General features: G+C 44.9%; 3 protein-coding genes across 3 annotated transcripts; all 3 read right to left on the bottom strand.

Annotated features, from left to right (window-relative positions):
* Nucleotides 1-1,000: 1,000 nt before the first annotated feature.
* Nucleotides 1,001-10,596, bottom strand: LOC311313394 (kinesin-like protein KIF20A; the record flags this gene model as incomplete). Its single annotated transcript, XM_084443518.1, has 18 exons — nt 1,001-1,237; nt 2,660-2,779; nt 2,932-3,002; nt 3,161-3,284; nt 3,610-3,775; nt 3,873-4,012; nt 4,106-4,282; nt 4,734-4,899; nt 5,344-5,490; nt 5,705-5,767; nt 5,874-5,985; nt 6,261-6,437; nt 7,670-7,763; nt 8,051-8,235; nt 8,315-8,453; nt 9,386-9,505; nt 9,823-9,915; nt 10,450-10,596. The coding sequence occupies 18 exons, from the start codon at nt 10,594-10,596 to the stop codon at nt 1,001-1,003; spliced, it is 2,478 nt and encodes an 825-aa protein (XP_084299644.1).
* Nucleotides 10,597-12,710: 2,114 nt separating this feature from the next.
* rps20 (ribosomal protein S20) lies at nt 12,711-14,684 on the bottom strand. Its single transcript, XM_084443672.1, has 4 exons — nt 14,566-14,684; nt 13,699-13,798; nt 13,440-13,513; nt 12,711-12,934 (listed from the first exon to the last, which is right to left on the bottom strand). Exons 1-4 carry the CDS (start codon nt 14,566-14,568, stop codon nt 12,752-12,754), a joined length of 360 nt encoding a protein of 119 aa, XP_084299798.1. The 5' UTR covers nt 14,569-14,684; the 3' UTR covers nt 12,711-12,751.
* Nucleotides 14,685-17,551: 2,867 nt separating this feature from the next.
* On the bottom strand, nt 17,552-18,562 carry mos (v-mos Moloney murine sarcoma viral oncogene homolog; the record flags this gene model as incomplete). Its single annotated transcript, XM_084443519.1, has 1 exon — nt 17,552-18,562. One exon carries the CDS (start codon nt 18,560-18,562, stop codon nt 17,552-17,554), a length of 1,011 nt encoding a protein of 336 aa, XP_084299645.1.
* Between the last annotated feature and the right edge of the window lie 401 nt (nt 18,563-18,963).

The following is an 18,963-nucleotide window of genomic DNA, read 5'->3' on the forward strand; positions in this document are numbered from 1 at the left end:
ACTTACGTTTACAATTCATATGTTTTTGTTTACAATACTTCACTTACGTTTACAATGCTTTCTGGCCTCATTTTGACTCCATAGGAGAACATTTACGCTGAGAAATTAACTATGGCAAATTTTAAACTTTAAAACATGTAAATAAAACATGTAAATAATGTAATGTAATGCATCATCCCCAACATGGGCATACATTTAAGCGTATCGAAACGGTTTTGTCTGTAGACTCGGACGAGTGGGCAGAGGAAGCGCATTCATAGGTAAATTGCATTGACAGAAACAGGGCGTTATCTGTAGGATATCGACCTGGACCAGGTCTATCCTAACCCTAACAGTTGTTGCATATCGGCATCTGTCCCTCAGAGAACCTTTGATGACAGAAGAGCCTGCACATCCTAGGACCACCAATGAGAGATGTTGCAGAGATGTTGCACCGTTTGACTCAGAGCATTGTTTTTTGTTTAGATTTTAAATGCAGGCTTTTCAATTGTAGCAGAGGAGGAGAGGACCTTGAATAAAGAGCAGATTTATGCCATATATGAGCAGAAAAGTAAAGAGGTTTGTGAGTTAATGTACAATTTTAATACAAATTAGTTATGATATACAGTAGGCAATGGTTATTCTCGTCACAGGGCCCGTCATGCAGGCCTGGCACTATGGGTGCTGTGTTGTGTTGATCTACTGGGCAGAACTAAGTTAACCGAGTTGACAGTTTTCTAGTGGCATGTCTCTTTTGTTTGTAGCCGGAGTGTGTGAAGGCCATGTCTAGTGGGCCTGTCCATGTCCTGATTTAGTCAAAGGGAGAGGATCCCAGTCAACCCAACCTAATCCAGAGGATCCCAAAAATAACTATCTACAACCACAGAGTACTGAGTAGAAGAGCTGAAAATGTTGCGACCCATCACACATTTTTTATAAGATTTTATTAAACAAACATAACATAAAAAACATAACATTTATTAAAAAAGCATAACAGCAATTAAAAACAGGGCAGAGGCTTCTACTGTGGCAGCTTCTTCTTCAGTGATGGTGTGGTTCTGGCGGATTTCCTCAGGCTCATGGCGACAGCGTTCTTCCGTGATGATGTCACAGATTCCTTCATGTGCGCAAGCAGTCCCCGTCTGCTTTTTGACTGGACCGGAGACTTCTCTCTCCACCTGGCCAGCTCCTCCTTCAATGACGCCATCTGCTGCTCCTTCTCCGTGTTCTCTGCCACTATCCCATCCAGATGGCATGCCTGAAGAGAGATACCAGTCAGAACATGACCCAGTCTAGAGAGATACCACTCAGACTATGACCCAGTCTAGAGAGATACCACTCAGACTATGACCCAGGCTAGAGAGATACCACTCAGACTATGATCCAGTCTAGAGAGATACCACTCAGAACATGACCCAGGCTAGAGAGATACCACTGAGAACATGACCCAGTCTAGAGAGATACCAGTCAGAACATGACCCAGTCTAGAGAGATACCAGTCAGAACATGACCCAGTCTAGAGAGATACCACTCAGAACATGACCCAGGCTAGAGAGATACCAGTCAGAACATGACCCAGGCTAGAGAGATACCAGTCAGAACATGACCCAGTCTAGAGAGATACCAGTCAGAACATGACCCAGTCAAGAATAGAGATACCAGTCAGAACATGACCCAGTCTAGAGAGATACCACTCAGAACATGACCCAGTCTAGAGAGATACCAGTCAGAACATGACCCAGTCTAGAGAGATACCAGTCAGAACATGACCCAGTCTAGAGAGATACCAGTCAGAACATGACCCAGTCTAGAGAGATACCACTCAGAACATGACCCAGGCTAGAGAGATACCACTCAGAACATGACCCAGGCTAGAGAGATACCACTCAGAACATGACCCAGTCAAGAATAGAGATACCACTGAGAACATGACCCAGGCTAGAGAGATACCACTCAGAACATGATCCAGTCAATAGAGATACCACTGAGAACATGACCCAGGCTAGAGAGATACCACTGAGAACATGACCCAGTCTAGAGAGATACCACTCAGACTATGACCCAGGCAAGAGATACCACTCAGAACATGACCCAGGCAAGAGATACCACTCAGAACATGACCCAGTCTAGAGAGATACCACTCAGAACATGACCCAGGCTAGAGAGATACCACTCAGACTATGACCCAGGCAAGAGATACCACTCAGACCAGCCTAGAATGACCTTCTATGAGCCATGCGGAACTGTCCTATCACTCCTACACTAACAATCTCATCCATTCGGAATTGTTAAAAGCGCAACTAATCTATTATACTGTAGTCAATACAAATTTTGGTCTTTATTCCTACTAAATTTTTTATTTTGAGAGGAAATTCCTATAATTAAGAATTTGGTTGCTTAATTTGACATCTTACTTACCAATACACTGACATTCTTTAAACAAATATCCCCTTTAAAATGTTTAGAAATTGAAGCCCCTCACCTGTCAAAATCCAGGCCTGATTTACCCCTTCACTGAGACCAGAATATGATGATGGATTTGGTGATACCCCGTTTCTACCCCTTTGTGCAATTTCCCCTTTAGGCTTAGTAAAGTACCTACCTTTTGCTATACAGGACCAAAATCAGTCTGTGTGATTTGGCCTATAGTTTCTGCTCATATCAGGGTTAGGGTCTCTACCTGATCCTCCAGCTTCCTCTGCAGAGACTCCATTTCTGCAGACTTCTCCTGGAAGCAGTCTTCTGTTTTTTGATGAGTTTCATTCAGCGCCGACGCCCTCTTCTCGAGGGACAGAATCAACTTGGGAACACATGGAACAGAAACACATAAAACAGACGTGCGATCTCACTGTCATGAGCAATGCATTGTTCTTGGAACAGTAACCTAAATCTTCAGACAGACTCCAAACTGCACTTTGCATCGAGTTCCTCCCACAGACAGCTAATCCTAACCTGTTGTTTCTCTTCACAGAGTTGCTCCAATGCACATTTTTCTTTATACAGAAGTTTGCATCTTTCTGCATCTGTTATTAAAAAAACATGTTTACATTAGAACATGGTTCTCAGCAAACAATGTATTACTTGTTCAAATAGAATCCACATACAACTGTAAAATGGAATGGAAGAGGACAGTAAGGGTACCAATGAAAAATATCAATCACTAGTAGAATTGGGAGCTGACCTGATTTTACATTCAGCTGTGAGAGGTCCTGTGTCTGGCAGCTGTTGTCTTGTGTTGGAACCTTCTGGATCATTCTGGTACCTTCCAACTTGTTCTCCATCTCCAGCACCTGACGTTTCAGCCCCTGAACAAGCATTGGGTGAGATTTACTCAACAGCTTTTACTTGTTTCTAATCTAACTATTAATTTGCAGGGCACATCCATTCCCCTGCTCAGTAAACAGAATGTACAGAAGATTGTGGACGCTTCTCAGTGCATCTGGCAGTCCAGTACAGCAGCCATCTTAGCCAGCGTGAACTTTCACTAGAGACACACAATAATAGACTTAACTTGATACCTTATCATTTTCTGCTAGTTGCTCATCAAATATCTTAAAGCTCTGATGAAAGCATGTACAGTACGAGCCCACCTATTCATATCTGGAGACCCAGTATTCTCTACTACTGTACCTCTACTTTCTCCTGCTCTGCAATGAACTCGTCCAGAGGCACGTAATCCTCCTCCAGGCGATCAAGAGCACACTGGTAGGCGTGCTCCTTTAGGGCATCCTTGTACATCTCAAAAGTGTTCTCCATTTTCTCCTGGTAGCTCTCCTTCAGCTCTGCCACCTGGCGACTGAAGAGTTAAAATCTCCATTTCACAGATGTTTGAAAACTACGCAAACATTAAAGCTAATTTACGGCCTTTGTGTCTGAACCATTACAACAATGACCTTCTGATTTCTTCACTCTCCATGAGTTGCTGCAACATGGCGTCTCCCATCTCTTTCCGGATCTCTATTTCCTGCACCAGGTTTTTTCTTCGCTCAGTCAGCAGCTTTGCCCTGAGGTTCTCGATCACAGTTAGGAACTCCTGGAGGGAGTGGGTGGGTTACAGGGACTGATGTCAGATTGCGTGCAAACGACTTGATGCAAGTTAGCTAGAACGGGGATGCCGGTATTGTACCTCCTGGGGAAGAATGGACATGTCTGCCTCGTCCTCGTCCAGCAGCTCGTCCTCTGACAGGTAGCTCTCCAGAGCCCGGCTGTCGATCACCCCGTCCTTCAGCAGGGGCTTGCCGTCCCGTCCCACCAGCCTCGGCGCCAGAGTCCCCAGGGTTCTGGTGGGAATAATCTGGACCACCTAGGCCACAAACATGACTGATGTTACAGTACCTACTCCACTATCAGGGTGGCTCCAACGTACTGAGCATCACAGGCTGCTTTCACAATCCTATTTATAATATTACAACTATTATAACTTTCTGCGTCCTCATGGAACAGAGTAAAGAAGCAAACTGAAGGAAAAATAATTGCTATGTGAGCACAATCAATACGTAAAATACATATATGTATGAATACATAAAATGAGAATCCATTGCATTTCAATATGTCTAGCTCGGTAAACCAACAAGACAGGTGCAGCTACAAAAAAAAAAAAAGGACTCGCTTTCAATTAAAAAAAATTGATTGAAGCAAGTGTACATTGTCGTGTCCATTACTTTTGTTTCTCTTTTTGGGGATTATGATGATGCGATATGATAGCTGCAAGAACCTATACTAGTGCTTAGGAGGCATCAGCTAGGCGAACTGACCTGCTTAGCAACAGCAGCAAACTTCAAGACATGCAGAGTTTCATCGTAGGTCGATGCACACTGGTTGATGTTGACGATCATTGAGACTGTTCCCTTCCCACAGAGAACTGGCTGGAAGAGTCTGGTCAGTTTACTCTCTCTGAATGGGATGTAGCTGTTCCTCACCCTAGCCAACAGAGAATGGAGTGAAATAACTTTTTAAGTCTGGTTATGCTGATCACCAAGGTCATGTACACATTCTTAGGTTGTCTGGAGGCAGTTATACTATCAGTCACTCAGGGTTAGGGTTTGTATTACCCGTCACTCAGGGTTAGGGTTTGTAGGGTTGAGGTTAGGGTTAATCAGGGTTGAGGTTAGGGTTAATCAGGGTTGAGGGTTAGGGTTTGTAGGGTTGAGGTTAGGGTTAATCAGGGTTGAGGGTTAGGGTTTGTAGGGTTGAGGTTAGGGTTAATCAGGGTTGAGGTTAGGGTTAATCAGGGTTGAGGGTTAGGGTTTGTAGGGTTGAGGTTAGGGTTAATCAGGGTTGAGGGTTAGGGTTAATCAGGGTTGAGGGTTAGGGTTTGTAGGGTTGAGGTTAGGGTTAATCAGGGTTGAGGGTTAGGGTTTGTACCCGTCAGTCTGGTTGTTCCGCAGGGCAGCGATGCACTTGCCCAGGATAAACAGGGAGTTGTTGATGTTCCCGGCCTCCTTTAGACGCTCCCCAAACGTCTGGGCTTTGTCACATCTTTCAGAGCCAGCCAGGTCACAAAGAGAGAGCCTGAGAAAGCAAAGTATGTCTCCTAAACTGACATTGGACATCATGCTGGTGAGATTTCATCCTGGTGAGATTTCAAGTGGCCCAGAGCCACAAGCTCAGGCTGATGAAACAGGGGCACCATAGATACAGGCCACCACAGATCGTGGTCATTCAAATATGGCATTGTTAAGCAGACAAGGAAGGTTCAGGGTGTGTGACCTGTGGGGCAACTCACTCTGAAATCCTTTGGACCTTGTTACTGTAAATTTTGAGCAACTTCATTGTAAATATGCTGTGGCTGTAAGAGGAAATAAGAGATTATTTACATTTGGACCAAATTCTCATCATTAGTCAAATTAAACACTAACCATGAAATTAATGATAAAAAAAAGAAAGAAGTTTGCCTTCTGCTTGATGATTGGTTCATCTTGGTAGAAGCTGCAGTTCGGTTTTTATTACCAACTCTGAGAATCTTCCAGGCCTCCTCAACACTCTGGACATTAACCCACTTTAAATCTGCAATGTGGCAAAATGTGTCTTTAAAAAAAAAAAAAGACATGGTCGCTTTCAAGTGAGAGCATGCTGAATAAAAAAAAAGCTATATTTATAATGTGCACATATCTGTCATTATGTTATTGCTTGCATAACAATGCATTTTCAAACCATAGTATTACCTTCCACTTAATTGGCAAATACTAGTATTTGTTTTGGGGGTATTTGATAGCTCAATTTCAAGTGAATTTCTTTATATCAAATGTTACGGTTACTAAGAACAAACTGGACATCCTGACCTCTGACATAGGAGTTGCCTGTGCTGTCTTCACACACTCGGAGGGCAGCGCGTCTCCGGGGCCTGGAGCAGGACGGAGGCTGTAGCAGGTCATACACACTCTCGTTGTAGATCTCATAGAACGCCACCCACAGGGAAAACTGGCAGCCCTCCTTTGGAAGCGTGCTGTCCAAGTCAGCTAGAGGAGGGGACACGAGGAACACAAGGAGCCACAGCCACTATACACACTATACACACACACTATACACAAACACACATACACACACACACGCACACTACACACCCAGGTGTCAAGAAAAGGCTTGAGCCTGGTTGTTGGTGGTGGGACTGGTGAGCAGTACCCATGTGGATGTTGGTGGTGGGAGTGCTGTCTGTGGTTGTTGGTGGGCCTGGTGTGTGTGGTTGTTGGTGGGAGTGGTGTGTGTGGTTGTTGGTGCTGGGCCTGGTGTGTGTGGTTGTTGGTGGGAGTGGTGTGTGTGGTTGTTGGTGGGAGTGGTGTGTGTGGTTGTTGGTGGGCCTGGTGTGTGTGGTTGTTGGTGGGCCTGGTGTGTGTGGTTGTTGGTGGGCCTGGTGTGTGTGGTTGTTGGTGGGAGTGGTGTGTGTGTTGTTGTTGGTGGTTCTGGTGTGTGGTTGTTGGTGGGAGTGGTGTGTGTGGTTGTTGGTGGGAGTGGTGTGTGTGGTTGTTGGTGGGCCTGGTGTGTGTGGTTGTTGGTGGTGGTTCTGGTGTGTGGTTGGTGGTGGTTCTGGTGTGTGGTTGGTGGTGGTTCTGGTGTGTGGTTGTTGGTGGGAGTGGTGTGTGTGGTTGTTGGTGGGAGTGGTGTGTGTGGTTGTTGGTGGGCCTGGTGTGTGTGGTTGTTGGTGGGAGTGGTGTGTGTGGTTGTTGGTGGGCCTGGTGTGTGTGGTTGTTGGTGGGCCTGGTGTGTGTGGTTGTTGGTGGGAGTGGTGTGTGTGGTTGTTGGTGGGAGTGGTGTGTGTGGTTGTTGGTGGGAGTGGTGTGTGTGGTTGTTGGTGGGAGTGGTGTGTGTGGTTGTTGGTGGGAGTGGTGTGTGTGGTTGTTGGTGGGAGTGGTGTGTGTGGTTGTTGGTGGGCCTGGTGTGTGTGGTTGTTGGTGGGCCTGGTGTGTGTGGTTGTTGGTGGGAGTGGTGTGTGTGGTTGTTGGTGGGAGTGGTGTGTGTGGTTGTTGGTGGGCCTGGTGTGTGTGGTTGTTGGTGGGAGTGGTGTGTGTGTGGTTGTTGGTGGTTCTGGTGTGTGGTTGTTGGTGGGAGTGGTGTGTGTGGTTGTTGGTGGGAGTGGTGTGTGTGGTTGTTGGTGGGAGTGGTGTGTGTGGTTGTTGGTGGGAGTGGTGTGTGTGTGTGGTTGTTGGTGGTTCTGGTGTGTGTGGTTGTTGGTGCTGGGCCTGGTGAGGAGTACTTATGTGGTGGCTGGGTTCTGCGGAGGCATCCTGGGTGGTGGTGGTGGTGGTGCAGCCGTCCAAACCCCTGCTGGCTGTCAGAGGTTTGGTCTCCTTTAGAGACAAGGAGAGGGCTGGTTACCACCGTACTCCATCTCAAAGCTAAATCAAAGGTTGACCAGTCAGTCCTATCTGTCTACATGTGCAGTTCAGATGTAGGCCAACATAACTCAGCTTTGAGTGTAAGGACAGTTTTACATAGGTCATCAAATACAAGTCAGCTTCTGATAAAGGTACCCATTTAGAGAATGTAATTGTCTAACAGGTCTAGGTAAACCTTATATTGCATTTTCAGTAACATCCTGAGTGACTATACATGTACTTGGTATACTGGCCCTTACCTCTTTGACTAGCGCAAATATGGCAGCTTTCGTGTTTCTCTCCAGCTTGGCCAGGTCAGGACCCAGGTACTGAGCATCGGTGCTGAGGTACGGCTTCCAGTCCAGGCCTTCATACTGCCGTCCCATCATGTGCTGGAAGATGACGTCCAACGACTGGGGCAGAATCCCAGGGTCTGTCTGTGATCCTGAAAGATAAAGGTTTGGATAGACATTAGCATGAACTATGATAAAAATCCTATGCTGTGCATGAGTGTTGAAACCTACCTTGCATGGTGTAGGTTTTACCCGCGTTGGTCACCCCATAGCTGAAGATGAGGGCATTCGTCCCCTCCAGGTAGTCAGACACCTGGCTTTCAACTGAGCCTTCAAAGAGTTCTGCCTGCTTCGAGTCAGGCCCAAATATCTACCAACAATGATAAGAACCAGATTTATAAAAAAGTTATTTAACATCTATGGCATGAGGGGATTTACAACAAGTCCATGACATCTGTTGTGTGGGTACACCTTACACCCTACATGAACCTAACTCTAACCTAACCCTTACCCATCTGTTGTGTGGGTACACCTTACACCCTTTATGAACCTAACTCTAACCTAACCCTTACCCATCTGTTGTGTGGGTACACCTTACACCCTACATGAACCTAACTCTAACCTAATCCTTACCCATCTGTTGTGTGGGTACACCTTACACCCTTTATGAAGGGGAATGATGAGCACTGCAACAAGAATTCAATCTGCACATCTTTGTCCTTTATTTCAGGTAAAAGTGATAGTTTGATAATAGAAGAGAGGTCTGCACACTGTTTAAATAGCTCCCATACCAAAACACGTTTCGGCTGGCGTGGCTTTGTGGACTCTTAAAGTGATAGTTTTACATTGACCTTGTTTTTTCAATTGTCTAGAATCACCCACATGAAGCTTCTTCAGACACATCTGGGATGCACCCAGTTAGAATCCCACAACACATATTACAATATTCACTCAATGATCAATGGGTAGCTTGTAACAAAATGTAAATGACCACAAAGATGGAAAACGACCAGGATGGGGCGCGGCTTAAGGCTAATTGAATAACAGTAACACAGGAAGGAAGTGCAGTCTACAAAAACCAATGGTGTGAGTAGAGAGGTTGTTCTTTGGCTGTAGCTGAAGGAATACAAAGATCTTGGACCAATGGCAGCCATGGTCAACTATCCCAACCTACTGGGCTGAGTTTCCCAGAGGCATCGTAGCGCTACGTTCATCGTAAGCTATGGCGTTCATCATAGCGCTACGATGAACGTAGCGCTACGATGCCTCTGGGAAACTCAGCCCAGTGCATTTTGGTCTCACCTGAGAAAAGGAGAACTTGTGAATGGCCTGACCAACGCCCTTATCACTGCTCTTCATGGAGGCGGAGCCTCTGGGGGCATGCAGCTGCACCGTCTGGCCACTCTCCAGCAGCACGCAGCCCTGTGGACACATCACACCCACCTGAACACAGCACCACACCCGCCTGAACACCGCATCACACCCGCCTGAACACAGCACCACACCCACCTGAACACAGCATCACACCCGCCTGAACACAGATACAGGAACATGGAGTCGCAAAGCAGTCATCTAACACTAAAGGTCTATGGTGCAAATGTCAATAACCACAACCAAATCATCATGAATACATCTTGGCTGCCCAGAAACTAGATACCTTTACATGAAACCAGTACTCCAACAACAGACCAGTCAGATGGAGACAATGATGGAGGTATATAGTGGCTGGTGAGCTGTACCTGGTCCTCGTTGTCAGACAGCTCTTCCTTGGAGAAGGGCCTCACCCTCAGGTACACTCTCAGCTGCTGGTTCGCCGCACCGTCCGACACCCTCTAAACCAGGGTTAGGATTAGGGTTAGCCTCCCTTTAAACCAGGGTTAGGATTAGGGTTAGCCTCCCTCTAAACCAGGGTTAGGATTAGGGTTAGCCTCCCTTTATACCAGGGTTAGGATTAGCCTCCCTCTAAACCAGGGTTAGGATTAGGCTCCCTCTAAACCTGGGCACCCCAAGTCAGATCTGCCTTCATCCTAGAGACCTTCCAGCTCTCAGGACTAACATTGGCAGAATTACCATGTTCATCCAAACAACCTAGTGAAACTGCCACAGACATGGCTTACAAAAAGTAGGAGTTCTTTATTTTGAAAAAGATTTACGACCACAAGACGACCTTCAGCAACACAAGAGTATATTGATCAACATCCTACACTGAAACCTTCAGAAGATTCTAGAAACTGACCTATTTAAGGCCTTGAAGGCCTTTCTAACATTTAATCTGCACACGTTACATCAAACTAAGTATATACCTCAGTCTGCGCACCTGCAAGCATCACACAGCATAACAAAACCTCTCATATGTGGCAGAATACCTGGTGGGTTGCAGCTGAGGAAAATGCTGAGAGATTTGACACGGAGCCTCCATGTGGATTACATGCATTTAGCTCGATGCATGTGGAGTCCATTCTGACAGCATGCTCTGCAAGGTCTTCATCTGTCAAATCAATGACTGTTGTCATCTTTAAACAAGCAAAGACTCAAGTCAGCAGATTAATCCAAAAAGCTGGTGGTTTAAAGTTCTATTTAGATGAAAAACTATAAGCTAAACCAACACAAGATATATGTGCAGATGCAGGCCTATATGAATCAAATTAACAATTCAGAAGTGCCTCAAAACCACCAGCAAGTTTCTCTTAAAAGTTAATAAAATTTTCCTAAGAATAAACTTGCATCACAGTGACGCCATTAATTAACTACTTAATTGAAAGCAGGTGATACAGTCCCAGCAATTCAAGGAAGTGGCCAGAATTAACCAATCAACAAGCAGAGAAACTTGGCCCTATAGTAGCCTCGCGTCACCAGTCTCTCATTTAGACATTTAGTTTAGGTATATTTACTTGTCCAGTTGTACCTGTCCAGTCTAGTTCAAGACTAGATATCATATTGTTTAATGTTAAACTTTCCATTTAAAAACAGGAGTGATGTAATGGTTAAGACAGTCATTAAGCGCCACCTAGTGGTAGACTTACGTTATGTATAGGGGACAAACTGAGTTCTAGGCAGTCATTCACATCAATGCACGTTATCACTAAACGGTGAACTACAAAGTCGGTGTCCATCTCCTCATTCAACCACTATTCTTATGAAGTGATAAGAATATCAGACACCAAAATCAACCCGCCGATCTCCACTGCACAAGTAGGCTAGAGTAGTAGTGAGAGCATTGGACTCTGGAGACTGGGGTTGAAGACCCGGTGGGGATGACTTTATGGGACTATACCCCAAACCTCCACATGTTCATCCTTTCACTCCAACCTTTACCCCTTGCCTTATATATCAGATCCTGTCCCAACCCCAACCCATATTCTAACCCCAACCCACACTAGGGACTGGAAGAAGGACACCAAAACCCACCCGCCGATCTCCACTGCACAAGTAGAGTAGTGGTGAGAGCATTGGACTCCCACCCAGGAGACCGGGGTTCCCGGTGGGGATGACTTTATGTTGTCATCAGAGTAACTGCTTTAGCCACTGACCTCTACCATTAATGTTATGGAAGCTGCTGCTAGTTGTTGTGAGCCCATGAGCGAACTGGCTATCACACTCTCATTGTGCTGGATTAGCATTGGAACTGATGTGTCCAAATGACAAGACCCATCTTTATTTATCAGACATTACCATCCTACCAGTCCTGCACAGAAACAAGCCAGCCAACGCACATAAGCCAGGCTGGACCTCGCCTGGTTTAAAAGCACGTGACCGATGACAAATGAGGCCTCGGTCACGTGATCGGTTTGGTTAGAGAAAGCGAAACCTGCCTTCCTTTGAAGGTTGTTGTAGTTGGTTGGTTGTTGCATCGAGTTGAAAGTGTAGAAGTGTTCACGATTGTTTTGCAGGAGTGTGTTGGAGTAGGAGTTGAGGAGTAGTAGTCAGTCACTGCCCAGTTATACAATCACTCAAGTTCCCAGTTTCACTGCCCATATGCCTAGCGAAGCACATACACCGTCACTGCCCAGTTACAGCCTAGGCTACTGCCCAACTGCACCCCTCATAATGTTGTCCCTTTCTTTCATTCTTCCCGTTCTGCATGTTTAGTCAACATAGTCACTCAAATAAATGTATTAGGTGATTTACCAGTGTTCATGTGTTGACCAGTAGACAGATATGTTATTGTCATCTACTTTAGTCAGAAAGTTACAACATAGCGTAATGATAACTATTACTATTGGTTATGAGTAGCCTATATCATAAAGTGAAGTCACAACCATCCTCATTGTTTAGTGTTGTGGCTGGTTATTCCTTTGGTCAATTATAGCCACTGCCCCAGCAATAGAGCAAGAGGGATTTTAACACATCCAGGCAGATTAAGATTATTCTAAGACTCTTAAGGGAAGATGGTTTGTTCTCAAATACAGCTAGGACTCTTCAATTAAACTTTATTGCAGACCCATGGTCCATATAAATAATTGGTTGGCAATGGTTGAAAGCAGTGGCCTGAGAACACTAGTATTATTTGAATCACCCTGGTTGATCTAACCATAAGACATTAAGTTGTCAGTCTAAATAGGAGATAATCTGAGTCTAAATAAGAGTATCATATATATAGTTCAGACATGAGGCAGAACACCACAGCTCCGTTTGTTGCCATCCTTTATTGCATCCGCATCAGACGGCTCATGCGTCAGCGATGGTGACCTCCACCTCCACGCCCGGCTCGATGCTGATGGAGGTGATCTGCTTGACGATCTCAGACGGGCTGTGCAGATCAATGAGGCGCTTGTGGATCCTCATCTGGAAGCGGTCCCAGGTCTTGGAGCCCTCTCCACAGGGGGTCTTCCTAGTGGTGATGCGCAGGGTCTGGGAAAAGACACAGGGTTAAGAGATCACATTCAAACCAACTAAGCCCTGTGGCAGTCATGCCCTGCTGTAGGTTATCTATGGGGAGGTTAAAGCTGCAACCAGCAGTTTTATTTTACCAATAAAGTCTGCTAGATAGCAGTAAGAGACTTGTTTACAAAGGAATGGCTTTAACGAATGGCCAGAGCCATATAAGGCATGGGCCAGCTACTGACAACACAGGCAGAAAAGCTGGAACAGAGGCCATCGGTAGGGGTGATTCATTTAAGTAGGACAATGGCTCAGTGAAACAATCTGATTTCAGGTGACTTTAATTAGTTTTAACAGTGAATAAAATCACTGGCTGCAGTGTTAACACAGTACTAAACCTATGATAACGAGAAGTGAGGTATTGCCTTAAAGACTTAACTGCATGGCGTTAGAACTACGATGTACTTTGTAGTCCTGTGGTGTTGCTGAAGGGTGTTCCTGAATGTGTATGTATGAAGTACATGTGACGTCCTACCTTGGTTGGCATACGGACAGGTCCCTTCACCTTCAGGTTCTTCTCCTTTGCTCCGCGGATCAAGTCTGCACACACTGTGGAGCACAGAGCACGGTCAGAGAGCTGCACAGTCCGGCAGCACGGAGCCACTACGCTCCTGCCTGGCTCAGAATAGCGTATATGGTCATCAGTGGTCATCAGACACTAGATTATATCCTCACAGCCAGCTCATGTTGGTCCATTTCAAATCTTGTTGACAGTTGTGATCAATGAGACTTACCCTTCTCCAGGGACTTGACGTTGCGGCTGGTCAAGGTGATGCGGATGCGATGAATGGCGACCTCGGCCTCCACAGGGGCTTTCCCAGTATCCTTGAATGCCTTAAGATGGGAAAAAGGGTCACAATGAGTTCATTCACGGAGTTTAGCTGTGGTTCACTTTTTGGGGGGGAGGGGGTTATTATTAATAAGTATTCTATAGACACTTTGCCTTGAAGTTTAAGCACAAAATGTAGACAGGGCCCTGACATCAATGCAAACTCCTATTAAAAAAGTGTGCTGCTGACGTTTAACATTACTAACGTGCATTCAACCCCTAGCTCCGTAATAAGATACGTTGTCAACCAGCTGGATTATTTGCCAACATGAGCTGGTTAAGACACTTCTGAAAACTTGTTACAAGAATCTCGGAATAAAGATAGTAGCTAGCATAGAGCTAGTAGTTAGCAATTTGGCTACAGCCGTGCTAACTAGTAACGCATGTACACGAATGGACCTCGCTAGCCAAGTTAGCCAAGGCTTACACAACTAGCTAGCACAAGGCCAAGGCGACATTTATATCTGGATAACTATTTAAATATTCAGTTATTTCGCGTACACTAAAACGTGAATGAATCTAGTACTAGCTAGGGAGCTAACCCTACAGCCATGTTAACCTGAATCTAGCGTAGTAAGTTGTGCAGGCTAGCTGGATGAACCATGCACAGCCAGGAGAGCAGCATGGAGCTAGCCTATGCTAGCAAACATCCAATCGTGAGCTAGTGCTAGCGTCGGGTTAGCCTGCTAGCTACACGTGCGTGAGTTTCAGTTCCCTGCCCCCATGGTGATGATATCCTACTTAATTTTTAACTCTGTTGCGTGATTCTTACCATTTTCTAATCTTCCTGGCCGACTTATTCGTTAAAAATCCAAGCGAATAGCGGTGAGCCAGGAACGCGTGCTGCTGCCCTACTCAGCGGTGTTCACAAAGAGGAAGTCTCTAGTCCGGGGTTCATGGTTATACTGGACATCCGGGCTACGAGCACCAATCACAGAGCAGCCACGTTACATCCGGGCTACGAGCACCAATCACAGAGGAGCCACGTTACATCCGGGCTACGAGCACCAATCACAGAGCAGCCACGCTATGGGAGCCAATGAGCTTCGAGTCACCAGAACAAAAAAGTGAATAATGTAAGTAAGTAAGTAAGCTTTATTTATATAGCGCTCTTCACAGCATGGATGCACAGAGTGCTTTACAGTAATAAATTAAAATGGCAATACAACACGAGACAAGATTAAAACGACACAGAACAGATAAAACAACAACATTGCGAGCAGCAAGGCGTTATAGATGGCCGAAGGCCTGCCTGAACATGTGTGTCTTAATGAATACAAATCGGATTAGGAACCGTTCGAATTGCATGTGTGTAATGGTATTCTATTCATATTAGCACTGCTAGGTTGATGAGGAACATGGTAAAGAGTTTCTAAGTGACTAAACACATCGCATCCGTTTTCTATCACTACCGTAATTGTTTGATTTATATTTGAGAATTGTTTTATGGATGCACGCACGTGGTCTTGAGTAGCCTATGCCTATTTGTGAGTAGGACCTAATTCAATATTCATTATTACCAAAAGTGATCCTGTAAAACCCTAACCATACCAAGCCCTAACCCTACACCCGTCACACATGAAACTAAGTTGATACTGCTCATTAGGCCCATGGATGTATTAATAGAATGATAGGTTAGGCCTAAACTACTACAGGTTGCCATGTAACTCAGAATTAAACCAGGCCAGGTCAAGCCTGGCTTATGTGTGTTGGCTGGCTTGTTTCTGTGCAGGACTGGTAGGACGGTAATGTCTGATAAATAAAGATGGGTCTTGTCACCTGGACACATCAGTTCCAATGCTTCCAATGCTAATCCAGCACAATAAGAGCAGGATAGCCAGTAAGCTCATGGGCTCACAACAACTAGCAGCAGCTTCCGTAACTGATTCCTGTAATGTTAGCTATTTTGCTGCAATGGGTTCAACTTTTGTTTCTGGATAAAGGTCATGACTTGCTGTTTTGCACTTCCCTTTAGGTGGTGAATAAGTAGACCCAGGACACAGCTACGTAGGCCTACGTTGTGAGGCAAGTGTTGGTGACAAGGACTAACTAGCTTGTAGTAGCTAACCTTAGCTAAAGCACTTTGAGAATGTGCACAGTATCTCCAACTCCTCGGGCCTTGAGTTAGGTAGCTAACACTAGCTAGCCTGTTAGCTAGCACTAGCTAACATTAGCTAGCCATCATTGGGATTCATTTCCTGAACTTAGCTTTAGCTTAGCGTGCAGCCAGGTTATGGGTTACTGTTTACTTCAGATATTACTCTACATTTCAACTAGCCCTTCTGTCCCGTTGTCGCATTCCGCTCGCTCATGCCAGACAACAGTCCTTTGCTGGTCCATTCACTTTGCCGTCAAAATAAATCGTTGTCGGCCTAGTTAGGAGAGGCGCTCATATTTACAAGTGTCAGATAAACATGAAACTTCACTTACCTAAGCAAACGGGTCTATTTTAACAAATGCTGGGTTTTGAAGCCTCGGTGCTACCAATAAATAACTTATTTAGATGCGTTCTGTCCGAGTGAAATTATTTTTCCAATGTAGTCTTCTTCTGTGGTGATGGCGGTGCTTTGAAGCTTCAACCCAGCATTTGTTAAAATAGACCCGTTTGCTTAGGTAAGTGAAGTTTCATGTTTATCTGACACTTGTAAATATGAGCGCCTCTCCTAACTAGGCCGACAACGATTTATTTTGACAGCAAAGTGAATGGACCAGCAAAGGACTGTTATCTAGTATGAGCGAGCGGAATGCTACAACAGGTCTGAGAAGGGCTACATTTCAACCAGACATTCCAGTGAAACCAGGTAGTCAAAATAACTTACCTGATATAAAATGGGCACCGCAAACGCGAGCATTTCTGATTGTCCTCACTACTGTCCTCTGCTACTGTTTAAAGAATGCGCGCGCATACTTGTGCTGACCAGGCTGTAAAAGGGTCTATAATTAGGCTAACTGTTACATAACTTCTATAACATCCAGTGACAAAATATGTCATGGTACCTTGGTATGTCCACACCAAAGGATCGAACTCACAATCTTCACGGTGATGGGCAGCGCACTATCCACTCGGCCACTGCTGACCTGGTTAATCTGTGGAGTCTTTTTCTTTTGATGTTCTGGGACCACTGCCTCTTGTGGTAGCAACATAGAACTGCAGGTCAACAACTCGCCGGAAGTTGAGGCAGGGAGGGAGCGACAAAAAGGGATTCCCTCTTCTTGGTGTCGGCTTACAGCCAACACACAAAAATGACTGATTCGAGTAGAATAGCCTATAAAACAATGTTTTAATGAAATCTCAAATGTTTAAAATATTGCAGTCAATGTTAACATTCTCAGAAATTAATGTGAACCCTAAAAATAATTGATAGGGCATTCCTTAAATTCATAATTTAGATTTGTCTTAAATTCATAATTTAGAAAAACTGGTAAAACCAGCTGTCCGTAGCCTAATAGGACACAGATGTTTAAAAGAAAAAAAAAAGAAAAAAAAAGATTTGAGATAATTATTCAGTACACATTAAATACACACACAGCCTACATCTAATTTGCAAGAGGTCTAATGGTGTTTCCACATTGTATGATGCCACCTACTGGTTGGCTTGCCAAATCTTAATTTTACTAAAACAGTTCTAAGGGATAGGCCTATAGCCTATAAAGTATATAGGCTATATTTAAAAAAAAAAAAAAAAAAACTTTAAATACTCAAGTTTACACGTCTGTAACTACGGACTGGCTTAACAACCTCCGGTAATCTAACACGTTCAAGTGCTTGGAGTTGATTGAACTTTATCAAGATGAATGATGACCTCTTGGGCGCTTGGTCTCAATCTTGCCTCTGCTCTCCAGCACTGACACACCAGGGACCTGGATATATCGCCCTGTTGAGACTCGAAGAACGGGTCATTCTTGACTGAGGGTCGTAAATCATACGCAACAACTGCATACAACACATACTGTCGATCACCTACATATGGCTGCTCCCTGGTCATTAGTTGCCAGAGTGTAATGCCGAAGGAGAAGATATCTGCTTTAGGGGAGACGTCTTCCCCTTTCAACAGCTCAGGCGCCCTGTGCGTATATGTCCCTCCAACATGACTCAATAAGGGAGTCGGACTCATATTTTCCATATCATTCCCTTGGTTCAATTTCATTGAACTGCCAAAATCAACGATCTTACAAACATCCTCATTTGAGACCATTACATTTGCAGGTTTTATGTCTAAATGCAGGATGCCGTGAGTGTGTAGGAACCTGAGCCCATGCGCAATGTCTTTGGAATATTTTGTCCATCTATCCACCCCGAGCACGTCTGCACAGCCATATATCACATGGTGGAGAGTTCGACTTCCAGCATATTCCATCACAATGGTTCCGATGTTGTCCTCGTTCTCTAAATTCTCCGGCACGCATGTCGTCGCTGCTATGACGCGGACAATGTTCTGGTGTCGCAAATGAGCGGCATTTAACTCAGCCCAAAAGCTTTGTCTCGATGCGAGCTTGTTCTTCACACACTTCTTTACTTTCTTCACAGCAACAGTCTCTCCAAAGTACACGCCTCTGTACACAGATCCGAAACCCCCAGATCCAATTGGCTGCATGGACTTCAGCTCCTTCCACTGGATCGTGGACGACCACAGCCGGGTTGCAATCTTCCCATGGAATCTTTGCACTGGTACTTTCAAAGTTGAATCAGAAGAGTACCTCGCCAGCGGACTACTGCAAGCGCCAAAATCGTTCGGCAACAAGCGAGTCACGGGAATTGGAGAAGGCATTTTGCTTTTTGCTTGTGCATTCCCCACCTGCAGGTCTGTGTGTCTGTCCCCGAAAGGTTCGGGAGAGCCTACAGCTCTCTAGATTACCTAATTGCCAATTAAATCACCTGGTGTAGACAACATGAAGACCATCTCGTTCTTCATTGTATTACACTGATGCAAATCAGGTTATTTTTTCCTCCTGATTCTATTACTTCTGTAACTAATTTAGATTTTTCATGATGAATGTTGGGTTTATTGTGTGATTATTGACTACAATTGTAGCTTTATCCAAGCTGATTTTTTGTGTCTCTCATACACACGAGTAGGCTATAGGTTAGGCAGTACTTCTATAGCCTAGCTCATATACTTCTAATCGACCATGATGTTTGCTAGCATCATAATTTATTAAGTTCTTAAGC

Source organism: Borostomias antarcticus (assembly GCF_949987555.1).
Source record: "Borostomias antarcticus genome assembly, chromosome: 9".
Classification (NCBI taxonomy): domain Eukaryota; kingdom Metazoa; phylum Chordata; class Actinopteri; order Stomiiformes; family Stomiidae; genus Borostomias; species Borostomias antarcticus.